At 44.8% G+C, this 12,621-nt stretch overlaps 1 protein-coding gene across 1 annotated transcript in view; it reads left to right on the top strand.

Annotated features, from left to right (window-relative positions):
- The window catches only part of LOC130834045 (uncharacterized), a 491,328-nt gene that overhangs the window by 276,225 nt on the left and 202,482 nt on the right, over positions 1-12,621 (top strand). Inside the window, 2 exon segments of the mRNA XM_057704144.1 lie at positions 800-1,114; positions 1,599-1,922. Of these exon segments, the coding sequence (XP_057560127.1) occupies positions 800-1,114; positions 1,599-1,922 (639 nt within the window).

Genomic DNA, 12,621 nt, shown 5'->3' with positions numbered 1-12,621 from the left:
AGAATGACATGGTAATGAAACCACAAATTTATTATTTACAGTTTTGTATGTTGGAAGTGTGACATGGGTCTCAGTGGGCTAACATCCAGGTGTCCACAGGGCTGCATTCTTGCTGGAGGCTCTGGGGAGGAATCCTTTTCCCAGCCTTTATTAGTTTCTAAAGGTGCCCTGCATTCCTTGGCTCAGAGCCTGCTTTCTTCCTCCTCAGACAGGCAAGAGTGCCACTTCTAACTTTTTCCTCAGTCACATTTCCCTCTGACTGGAGCTGGGACTGGTTATCCATTTCTAAGGATAGTGGGTCTAAGGATGTGATTAGACTGGGCTCACGTGCTTAATCTACAATATTCCAGCTGAATCTCAGCATCTGAAGTCCTTATGTGAATCATAGCTTTAAAGTGATTTGTGACAAGTAAGGTAACGTATTCACAGGTTTCACGGATTAAGATGTAGACATTTTTGTGTCCATTATTCTGCCTACCTCCCCAATATCTGCACCACACCCCTTTCACACACTCTTTTAGAGGTTTTCTTGGGATGTAGCGTTCAGCTCCCCCTCCTCGCAGGTGCCCAGGCTGGTCTTCCTCTCTGCTTGTATGCACTATGTCATTGTGGTAGAAATAGGAAAAGAGATATAAATGGATAAAATTAGATAAAAGTGAGTCAAATTTCAGTCTTGTCACCTAGTAGGTGTCTCCTCATCTGGGTCAGGGGTGAGTGTTCACGATTTCTGGGAGAGAGGAAAACCCAGAGCACTGAGTGGAGGGCTCACTGTGTCCTGTTTCCTCCCTTTCAATTTCAGAGTTCCTGGCCCTCAGGATGGTGAGCGAGGACCAGGAGTGTGCTGGGTGGCTGGAAGTTTTCTACAACGGGACCTGGGGCAGTGTCTGCCGCAGCCCCATGGAAGACATCACCTTGTCCATCATCTGCAGACAGCTTGGCTGTGGGGACAGAGGAACCCTCAACTCTTCTGTTGCTCTTAGGGAAGGTTCTAGACCCCGGTGGGTAGATGGAATCCAGTGTCGGAAAACGGATGCCTCTCTCTGGCAGTGTCCTTCTGATCCTTGGAAATACAGTTCATGTTCTTCAAAGCAGGAAGCCTATATCTTGTGTGCAGGTGACTTACTCTCTCTTTCTGTGTGTCTGTCACAAGCTTGTAGGATGTTGTTAGTGTGATTTTATATTTTCAAATCTAAGTGGTGACATTAGGTTTAGCCTATAAAATGTGTGTGAGTGTGTGTGTGTGTGTTTTATTTGTTGTGGAAAGTGGAGAGTGATATACAATATAAAGAAACACAGTTATTTCACCTGGTGATAAGATGCAGTGAATATCTCAGCCCATTAGATAATGAAGCCTGTTTTTCACATGTCATTTGGACCAAGCCAAGGCCCTTAGATAATCTTGTTTGGGGATGAGACCACCTCCAGCTGCCCCTGATCCAGCACTTCCCATTGTTTGCTCCTGCAGGAAGGCGACCTAAGAGCTGTCCAACTGTGGTCCCCTGCACAGGTACACCAGCCCCTCCCTCCTCCCCTGTGGCTCCCAGGGGCTCCTTCCTTCCCATCAGGGACAATAACAGGACAGGATGCTGTCTTCTCAGACAATGACAAGATCCGACTCAGGGGAGGAGACACCTCAGAGAACAACTGCTCAGGGCGGGTGGAGGTCTGGCACAGTGGCTCCTGGGGCACAGTGTGTGATGACTCCTGGAGCCTGGCAGAGGCCGAGGTGGTGTGTCAGCAGCTGGGCTGTGGCCATGCCCTGGAAGCCGTGCGGGACGCGGCATTTGGCCCTGGAAATGGGAGCATCTGGCTGGACGAGGTGCAGTGTGGGGGCCGGGAGTCCTCCCTGTGGGACTGTGCTGCGGAGCCCTGGGGGCAGAGCGACTGCAAGCACGAGGAGGATGCTGGCGTGAGGTGCTCTGGTGAGTGGAGTGGCTTGGGATGTGGTCTGGTTGAGCTGGGGCAGCGCTGGGGCAATGGGCTGGTCTGGGTTGTGGTGGGATTTGTATTCAGAAAGCACCCAGGAGCTGTAGCTCTGATCTCGGATGGGGGAGCTGGGAGGACTCAACACTGATGCTGTGGTGACTGGGGGGTGATTTCAGGGCTCAGGAGGGAAGAAGGCTGCCTTGCATCCTGGCCAATTCCCATGATCCAAACCCCTGTCTCTCTCTTTAGGTGGAAGAACAACTTTGCCCCCCACTCGAGCAGGTACTGTGCCATAATCCACGTGCAGGGGAGATATTCAGAGTCCTGGGACCTGCTGTGTGGACTCTCTGACAGAATTAGCCGCTCAGGAGAGGAAAGATCTTGAGGAGCCACTGGCTGGTGGGGGGGAACCAGGGCATTTTCCTTGGGAAACTCCCCCCGCCTTGGTTCAATGCCAGAGTTTCTCATGCCTGTGACCCAAGGGAGGCTGGTTCCTATGCTGCAGGATCTAAGGCTTTCCTACCTGCCCACGAGGGTCGCTCCTCATCAGAAAGGTGCCGGTTCCAGGACTTTTTTGTTGCTCTGGTCTCCTGAAGCCCAAGGAGAGGAGTGAAGCTGGGAGCCTGGCCCTCAGAGGCTGTCTCAGCAGGGAGGCTCGCTGATAATCTCTGGCTCTCCCTCCGTCCACGCTGGCTGGAGTGGAGTTGAATCATCTCAGGACAAGACCTGGGGGAGCCCAGTCACTGTCAGTGCAGTTGTGTCTGAGGCTGGGACTTCATTGTCCAGAGCTCCCTGCAAATGCTGGCATAGGGAGTTTCCCTGTGCCCAGGACCTTCTCCAAACCTTCTTGCTTTTTCCTCCTAAGGGACCAGACCAGGCTCAAATCCTGTTCTTGGCATCTTCTCCCTACCTGGGATCCTCTGCCTTATCCTGGGGGCTCTTCTCTTCCTGGTCCTCATCATCCTGGTGACTCAGCTGCTGAGATGGAGAGCAGAGCGCAGAGGTGGGCTGTAGCGGGTACTGGGTACCATGGAAAGTGTGTGGAGACAGGAAATGGGGCCAGGTGTGAGGAGGGGAAACCTGGGCCAGGTCTCTCTTTTTACCCCCATGAGCCTGCAGAACTCCATCTGCTGCATCTTAAACTCTAAGGGCTGAATATACAGAGGTTCTTAGGATTGAGATATGAGCCCTCATAAGTCATGGCCTCTTCTGTGAGACCAGAAGAAGTTGGGCTGAGCTGTGGGTTCAGGGTCACACAAGGGCAGAAGGTGCAGACCTGGTGCATAGGGTGGCAGGCTCTGCAGAGGTCCCGGCAGCTCTGAGGGGTTTTCCACATGTGAGCCTTGGGGAGATGGAGGGTTAAGCCAGCTGGTTCAGGGTGTCTGGGTTGCAGTCTCTGACCTGCTGGTGGTTTCTCAGCCTTATCCAGTGTAGAAGATGCTCTTGCTGAGGCCGTGTACGAGGAGCTTGATTACCTTGTGACAGCAAAGGAGGATCTTCTGGGCAACACAGGTGGGTGTCTCTGCCCTGTCCTCCTGGGACCTCTGGTTGTCAGCCACCACTGGCTGTGAGCCGTCTTCTCAGCATCTCAAACCCCACATCTGCCCCAGGTTCACAGAGGCAGCCCCTGCAAATGTGGCAGGATGGCCTCTCTGGAACCCCTGTGAGCACCCAGCCTCCCTCTACAGGGCAGGAGCCAAGCCTGCCCCGCATTTCTTCTCAGTGTCACACAGGTCCCATGGGTGTGGGGAGGGTCCTTCTGTTTGTTGTGTGATGTTTTCTCCACACTAGGGTTCCCATCAGATGACTCAGTGACTGAACTGCCACATTACACTGGGGACAGTGAGGACCACGGTGACTATAGATCTGCTGCAGGTAGTAGAGGTGGACCTGCCTCGCTGGGTATTGCGGGCAGGAAAATTTCCCTCATAGAGATGAGATCCAAGCAGAACAGTCTTCCTTTGCCTGAGACTAGAGGGATTCCTTGTGTCCAGATGGGCCCCATCCTCCCCCTTCTCTGGCTGTTCTGTGATGTCTCATGTTGGGGCTGGGCCCTCTGTATGCAGAATCACCCTCATTTATTCAAAACAGGCAACATTGTTTTAAGAAATAACATCTGGAGAGCTTCGTTTGTCAGAATATTTTAGTAATGCTCATAGGTGTAATAATTGCTTTGAGACATATAGTTTTAGTCAAGAAATATTGATATTTGTACAAACATTTTTGGGTTTATGGGCGCGTTAAAATGAAATACAGCCTTAAAAATAATCTATTAAAACAAGGAATGAACAATGCCTCCATTTAGCATCTCAGAAACTCTGGGTCAGAAGGGATCTTCGGTATTTGCCAGGCCAACGTACTTACTGTGGTTTCATCTGATCCCCTTGTCTGCCCTTAAAACCCCCAGATGACAGGACTGATGCCCCTGGTGAAGGTTATGATGATGCTGAAGAGGTACCAGTGCCTGGGGCTCCTCCTGCCCCCCAGGGAATCGAGGGGGAAGTGCCCCCAGTGAAGGAGAATGGGGTGAGGGCCTCTCAGACAGGTGAGTGGAGTTAGCTGATCTCCTGTAGTCTTTGGTCTCTGTCCTGGAAAGGGTGAATTTGAGCTCTCAATGCCCATCCTTCCTATGGATTCCAAGTTTGGATAATCTCATATGTTTGATAGCATCACCTCTAATATATGCCTTTCTTTAATGCTGTCAGAATCCTTGGGAGGGAGGAATCCCTCTATGTTCTTGGGATCTATGTTTCCATAATGAGACGTAAATTTATCAATGTATCCTTGATGTGCTTGCATTAAGACTTGTAGATTAATTGAGCATATTCACTAAACCTAGAAATGGAACAACTGTTCTCATAACACCTTTGTGCTGTCTTAAACATGAAACATAGGTAGAGATTTAAAAAAAGATATTGCAGTATTGGAATTTGTGAAGCATTTTGATAATTTAAGAGATACTGTGTTCATATGTTACACTAACATGTATTTTTAAAATACATTTATTTATTTATTTATTTATTATTTATTTATTTATTGGCTGCATTGGATCTTTGTTGCTTCACTCGGGTTTTCTCTAGTTGTGGTGAGTGGGAGCTACTCTTCGTTGCAGTACACAGGCTTCTTATTGCCGTGGCTTCTCTTGATGAGGAGCATGGGTTCTAGGCATGAGGGCTTCAGTAGTTGCGGCATATGGGCTCAGTTGTTGTTTATCACAGGCACTGGAGCACGGGCTCAGTAGTTATGGCACCTGGGCTTAGTTGCTTTGTAGCATGTGGGATCTTCCCGGACCAGGGATTGCACCTGTGTCCTCTGCACTGGCAGGCAGAGTCTTTTTTTTTTTTAAGAACTTTTATTGAGATACAATTGATATACAATAAACTGCATATATTTAATGTGTACAATTTGATTTTTTTTCTTATTAGTAATGTATATATGGCAATCCCAGTCTCCCAATTCATCCCACGCCAACCCCCCTACCCCCTGCTTTCCCCACTTGGTGTCATATGTTTTTCTCTACATCTGTGACTCTATTTCTGCCTTGCAAACTGGTTGATCTGTACCGTTTGTCTAGATTCCACATATATGCATAAATATAAGATATTTGTTTTTCTCTTTCTGACTTACTTCACTCTGTAGGACAGTCTCTAGGTCCATCCATGTCTCTACAAATGTCCCAATTTCCTTCCTTTTTATGGCTGAGTAATATTCCATTGCATATATGTATCGTATCTTCTTTACCCATTCATCTGTTGATGGACATTTAGGTTGTCTCCATGTCCTGGCTATTGTAAAGTGTGTTGCAATGAACATTGGGGTGCCTGTGTCTTTTTGAATTATGGTTTTCTCTGGGTATATGCCCAGTAGTGGGATTGCTGGGTCATATGGTAACTCTATTTTTAGTTTTGCAAGGAACATCCATAATGTTTTCCATAATGGCTGTACCAATTTACATTCCCACCAGCAGTGCAAGAGTGTTCCCTTTTCTCCACACCCTCTCCAGCATTTAGTGTTTGTAGATTTCTGATGATGCCCATTCTAACGGGTGTGAGGTGATACCTCATTGTAGTTTTGACTTGAATTTCTCTTATAGTCAGTGACGTTGAGCAGGCAGGCAGATTTTTAACCACTGCACCTCCAGGGAAGCTCAACATTAACATGTATTGATACAAATCTATGATATACGGTGACCTTAAAATTAAGCCATGGTGGTGGACCATAGACTAGAATTTGTGGGCAGCTAAGGGCTAATCTGCTCCAGACAGTTCAGTGACCAGGAGAAGAAGGCACTCATTTTCTGGAAAAGAGTATTTCTCCGACTGAGGGCCTGTGTGGTTCCTGGGGAGGGGCCATCTGTGGATGCAGCCTGTGATAGTATTTGTGGGCATTTGGGAACACAAGTCAAGGTGGCTAAGAGCAGAGCTGGGATGTCAGTGAGGAATAGAGATTTCTCCTGTCTCCGGTCTTCCTCTCATTCTAAATTCATATCTGTCAGTTGTGAAAGGGGGGAAATATTAAATTTGTTTTTATTATCGTTACCATTCTTGGGGCATCTCCTTGCAGGTTGTGTAAGCCAGGAAGCAGGTCTTCACAGAGCTCCTGTGTTGGGCACAGATATTTTAATATCCTAAGTTTTTCAGAAGAGCTGAGGCCCCAGACCCACCACTGACTGGATCCTGATAGGACAGCCTGTCATATCTGTGCTGTAACTGATGTGAAATATGCTGAGCCTCCCTGAGCACAATCCAGTCCCTAGGGATGCTCTGCTGTCACCACTTACTTGACTTGCTTCTACCACAGGGCACTGTCCAGTCCCTCTGTCTCAGTTCTAATGAAACATCTCTTTGCTATTTCAGGCTCTTCTCTGTGCTTCTCTAGAGAGGCGGCTGATCCTGGGAGAGGAGAAGAGAGCCTCCGGCTGCTCCAGGGGGAGAGGGGGGACGCTGGGTATGATGACGTTGAACTAAGTGCCCCTGAAACAGCCATGGTGGCTTTCCCATGATGTTATATTAAATGTGAGATGAGGCCTCCGATATTCTAATTGCCTGTATTCCAATAGAGTATTGCTGACCTGTAACTGGGTTATATGGAAATTGCTGAAAATGAAATATTCTGAATAAAGTAACTTTTTGCTTTGTTGATAATTTAATGTTTCATGTCAAATGAGGATTGGTCCTCAAGGGAAATACAAGGTGAGTGAACTGACTTGTTTTCTCACCTCCCGCAAAGGCTAATGAAGGCATGACTTTGTGAGATGCAGAAATGCTCCAGGTCCCTGTGACTTAGACAAGGGACTCAAAACTTGGTCCTCACTCATACCTCATTCCTAGCAAGATGAACTCATGGCAGAAACTCAGTCCTGAACATTCTTGTATGCTCTTTCCTGAGATGTCACATCACCTGTTTTAACCAATCTTGGGCACCAGATTGAGTTTGAGTTTCAAGTTGAGGGTGGGAGCTTGGCTGGTGGAAGAGGATGAATACAGCTTTCCTTATCCTGCCTAACTTTTCATGGGTCCATTAAAAATCTAATTCTTCATAATTACCTTTTCCTTTTTCAACTCTAATTCCCCAAGTTATTCTATTTATTCCTGTAGCCCATCCTGACTCCTCCTCACTCTTCTCTCATGTCTAGTTGGTTATTAAAATCCTTTTAAATTCAGTCTTTCCTCTCTATCATTTCTTATTTCTTCATATTTTCTGTGGGAGAGGCCAAAGGTTACATTTCCAATACACCCCATTACACTGTGAACATGTGGAGGGGCTGCTGAACTCATACAAGAACTGAGTGGTGGCCTGGTTATGAGCTGAGCCCAGCCTGTTACTTAGTTGGTGGCTCTGGATGTTGTCTGGGGGTCCAACCTACTCACCATTGCAATGTTTGTAATTTTTGGCTGGGCATGGGGATTGGAAGATGCCCAGGGCTTCTCCCCATGCAGCTCAAATAGCCATTTGCCATTGGGAAGTGATGAAATAAATGACAGAGTAAAGTATACCCACCAAGAATGTTATATTTTATTTCTGATGCATGGTGTCAGTGAAGCCAAAATAGCTGGTTACTACAATTTTTGATGATAAAAATCATATAAAATTAATGGAGAGGTAGGACAAGATTCACCACCCAGATTTGGGAGAATTCCAGGATGAGCCTGTTATGGATTGGGTACTTAAGAGTGACTTAAGAGTGTTTAGATCAGGGAGATCAGGGCATCATTCCAAGTGACCCATGGCACGTGTGAAGTGGCCTTTTGTGAGGGGTGGTTTTGAAGGGTTTATCATTCCAGAGTCTGCCACAAAAGCCAGAAAACTTCTCTGCATAACAGTAATTATGACAAGGCAGCCAGAATGTCATGTGGGGAAAGAATTTACAGGAAATTCTTTCCTTTTAACAGTGTAGTTAGCATATTAAGCTTGGAGGCCTGTCCCATGTTTTTTGGATGGACCCACTGGATGTCCCTAGATTTTCCTGAAGCCTTACAGGCACTTAACACCCATAAATACTTTATTCTGGGCAGATTGGAGAAAGTCACAAACACCTGAAAATGTCAGGGATTATGTTACATACTAACTTCCAATGTAATAACCCTGTGTGGCAGGTAATGATATGATTCCTACAGGGAAAAATATCAAGTTGCAGGTTTCCCTAGGGCAGCATCACCAGGCATCAGCATCAGAGAACGAGTCCAACCCTGCACAGAACTGGTCGCTTTATCAATAAGTGCAGTAAGAAGGGAGCCTAAGAGGATTCTGAAGTTGTGCAGAAGAGGTGTCTAATACAAGTGAAGGTCAAAGTCAGAACTAGGTGATAAACCTTGGCACAGCCAGATATTATCAACCTATACCCCAATTTTTGGCTTGGGTGACATGGCTTAAACAAAATTCTTTCTTGACTCAAGGTAGTAAATCTGCAGTTGTGGAACCACCAGACTTGGTGTTTTCCTCACTTCATGTGAACTCCTAAGACTGTAGTACCACTGAGGATGAGTTATTGAACAAGGTCAAATGAATCATAGAGCTTTTCCAACACCAAGCTTTACTAAAAAAGCAGGCACAGCACCTTTAGAGGGGCTCCAGAGTGGCAGATGTACCTTCTAAGAATCTTCTTTTCACAATGCGACACAGGTGAGCTCTAATTATGAGGGTGCTACAAGTTTGATTTAAGGAAGCCATATAGGTTTGGGTTTCTCAGTTTTTACACTTTGTTACTCATGTAAGGTAGAGAACTTATGTGATTAACTTCCAGCCACATTCTATAAACCAATCCAAGCTTATTTATTATTATTAGTCTTGATTGATTGGTTATATTCATTTTCATTTTTTTGAATTGAAGTATAGTTCATTTAGCATAGCATGTTAGATTCAGGTGTACAGCACAGCAATTCAATTATATATATATATATATATATATAATATGTATAAATGTATATATGTTACATGTATTCTTTTTCAGATTCTTTTCCTTTATATGTTATTACAAAATATAAAACTTTATGTTTAGTTTAATTTACTATGTAATACAGTAAGCCATTGGTTATCCATTTTATATATAGTAGTGAGTATATGTTAATCTCAACCTCTTAATTTCTCTCTCCCTTCTCCCCTTTTCTCTTTGGTACCTATACATTTGTTTTCTATGTCTGTGACTCTCTCTTTGGAAAATAGTTACTTCTATCTTTTATTTTTAGATTCCAAGTAGAAGTTATATCATATGATATTTGTCTTTCTCTGGCTTACTTCATTTAGCATGATAATCTCTAGGTCCATCCATGTTTGCTACAAATGGCATTATTTTATTCTTATTTATGGCTGAGTAATATTGCATTCCATATATATATACACACACCACATCTTCTTTATCCATTCACATTCTGATAAAATATTTTTAGATAAGAATTTCCTTGGCTATCTTCCATGTAGTGAATCCCATGGAAGGCTTTGAAGGAGCTCTGGTTGAGGTTAACACTGCCCTAAAGTTCTGGAACAAGGATTCAGACAATTTACCTCCTTCCGTTCCGGCCCCAAACCTGGTCCTCCTCTCACCAGAGCATCTTACTCTAGCATCCTCCTCGTGTTGCCGTCGCTCTGCCCCTAGGGCTCCCAAGCAGGAGTCCACAGGGAGGACTCCCTGCCCCTGCAGGGCACTTCCTCCAGCCAGATGCTCCTGTTTCTAGGGCCCTTCCCAGGTAATCGACCAGTTCAAGGAACCATTTTTTAATTTAAATGAGAATCAATGCCTCTCGCTCTCTTTGTGTGAGTAATGATCCAACAGAAGAAGAAAACATATACGAATTATTTTTAAGAGGAAGAAAAAATATCAACTAGAGGGAATCCATAGATTTGCTATGGCCCATTCGGGATCAACATCACATGGCATCAAAATTCCTTAGCAGTTCTGCTACCATCACCAAGATTACCTTCTGTTTCCTGCTCCATTTCCCCAGGATTACTAAGGAGTGGAGGTTAACAGCACAGACATGGGACTCAGAATGCCTGGCTTCCCAATACAGCATTTGCCAGCTGGGTGGCCTTGGAAGAGTTTTTAACTTGGTTTTCCTTTTTGTAGAATAGGGATGTTAATAAAAACTCTGCCTTGTACGGTTGTTGTGATGATTACATGAACTATGACATACAATCCCAGGCAATAATTCCTTGTACATAATAAGCTTTCAAAATGTTATTTGCTGAGACACACTCCCCCTCTGTTGTAGCACCTCCATTGGCCCCTAATCTTGTTGCATTGCCACTTCTCCTTTAACCCACCCTGGGGTTTCATGGAATGCTTCCTGTGACCAACTGACTTAGAGAAAAATCAAGTCTGTGTTATAGATGGTTCTGATATGTGTTGGCACCACCTCAAAGAGGATAAACTCAGTATTTTAGAATCCCTCAACCCTGGTCCTTCAAGGCAGTGGAAAAGGAAATCTTTTCAGTGGATAGAACTCTGAGCAGAACATTTGCTTGTGTCCTTTGCTTGAGAGGAGGAAAGGTCATAAGTTATGGATCTATACTGATTCATGGGTAATGGCTAATCATTTGCCTGGATATTCAGAGAGTTAGAAAGAATATGATGGAAAGACTGAGGACAAGGAGTTGGAGAAGAGGTGTGCAGATAAACCATTTGCAGGACACAAAGTATGAAGATATCTGTGTCCCATGTGAATGCTCACCAAAGGTCATTATCATAGAGGTGGTGCTCAAAAATCATTTTGACAAGATAACATGCTCTGTGGAGGGGAATCAACTGCTTTCCCAAGCTACTTCACTGCTTGCTCATTGACTTGTGAACCACGTGGCAATAGCATGAAGCAAAGAAGTTATAAATGGGCTCAGCAGCTGGACTTTCTTTCATCGAATTTGATCTGGGTCCAGTTTTGGTGAGTATCAAACCTGATCATTGCAGAACCCAAAGCCCCTTTTCTGATATTACACTGCATTCTTGGAGATGAACCTGTTCGCAGGCTGACTTCATTAGATCTCTTCCATCATGGATAAGGATGTGGTTAGCTTCCTTACTGGAATAGACCCTTATTCTGGATATAGATTTGTCTTCTCTGTGCACAACACTTTCTTGTGCTATTATTCTTGGATTCACTGAATCCCTTCTTCACCATGATGGTATCCTACCTAATAGTGATTCTGTACTAGGAACTCACTGTGCAACAACAACAAGAAGTTGACAATGTGTTCAAAACCACAGTATTCACTTGTTTTATCATGTGTCATTACATCACTCAGAAGAAGCTGGCCTGGTGTAATAATGAAATGGTTTGCTGAAGACTCAATTATAGAATCATATGAGCAAGAATTTGAGGGGTTTAGGGACCTGTCCTATAAGATGTGGTCTATGGTCAAGATCAGTGACCATGCTGATTTCTCCCCTAGACAGCAAACACAGGTCTATGAACAAAGAGGTGGGAATGGCTTTCTTTCCCACTGTTATCTATAACCTCATTTGTGCTTCCTGTCCTGCAACTTTGGAATCTTTGATTTACAGGTTTTAATTCTCAAGGGAAGAATACCTCTACCAGGCTCCACATGTATGGTTCCACTGAAGTGGATGTTGATACCACCACATGTCATTTTGGATTCTTCACAGGACTGAACAAAAGGCAACGTGATAGGCAGAATAATGCCCCTCCCCCGAGAGGTCCACATTCTAATCCGCAGAACCTGTGATTATATTACCTCAGTGGTGAAAGTGTCTTTGCCAATGTGATTGAATAAAGGATTTTGAGGTGGGAAGAATGTCTGAGCAGACCATTAACAAGTGAGGAGATTGAATCAGTGATCCAAACCCTTTGCAGCACAGAAAAGACCAGGTCCGCAGGGTTCCATTTATAATTATACCAAACATTGAAAGAGAATTAAAGGCAATAATTCTTGAACTCCCCCAAAAACTTGAAGAGCAGGAAATATTCCCAAACTTATAGCCAGCTTTACCCCAATATACCAAAGTCAGATGAGGACACCACAAGAAGAGATAACAATAGGCCAACGTCCCTGATAAAGGATGGGTGCCTAAAATTCCCTGTTTCTTGGGCCTCTTCCATATTTTCCTTTGGTTTCTTATCTTCCCATCTCACTGTTAAGGCTACATCCTGCTACATGACCTGAGCTAATGTGGTAACATGTAGTAACAGATTTGTGGGTGGGCGTTTAATTTCATTTTTGAGTGACTACTTTCTTTCCCCTTTG

The sequence above is a fragment of the Hippopotamus amphibius genome, chromosome 12, assembly GCF_030028045.1.
Source record: "Hippopotamus amphibius kiboko isolate mHipAmp2 chromosome 12, mHipAmp2.hap2, whole genome shotgun sequence".
NCBI lineage: Eukaryota > Metazoa > Chordata > Mammalia > Artiodactyla > Hippopotamidae > Hippopotamus > Hippopotamus amphibius.
The sequence above is the reverse complement of the archived record's forward strand: the minus strand, read 5'-3'. Positions and strand labels throughout refer to the sequence as shown.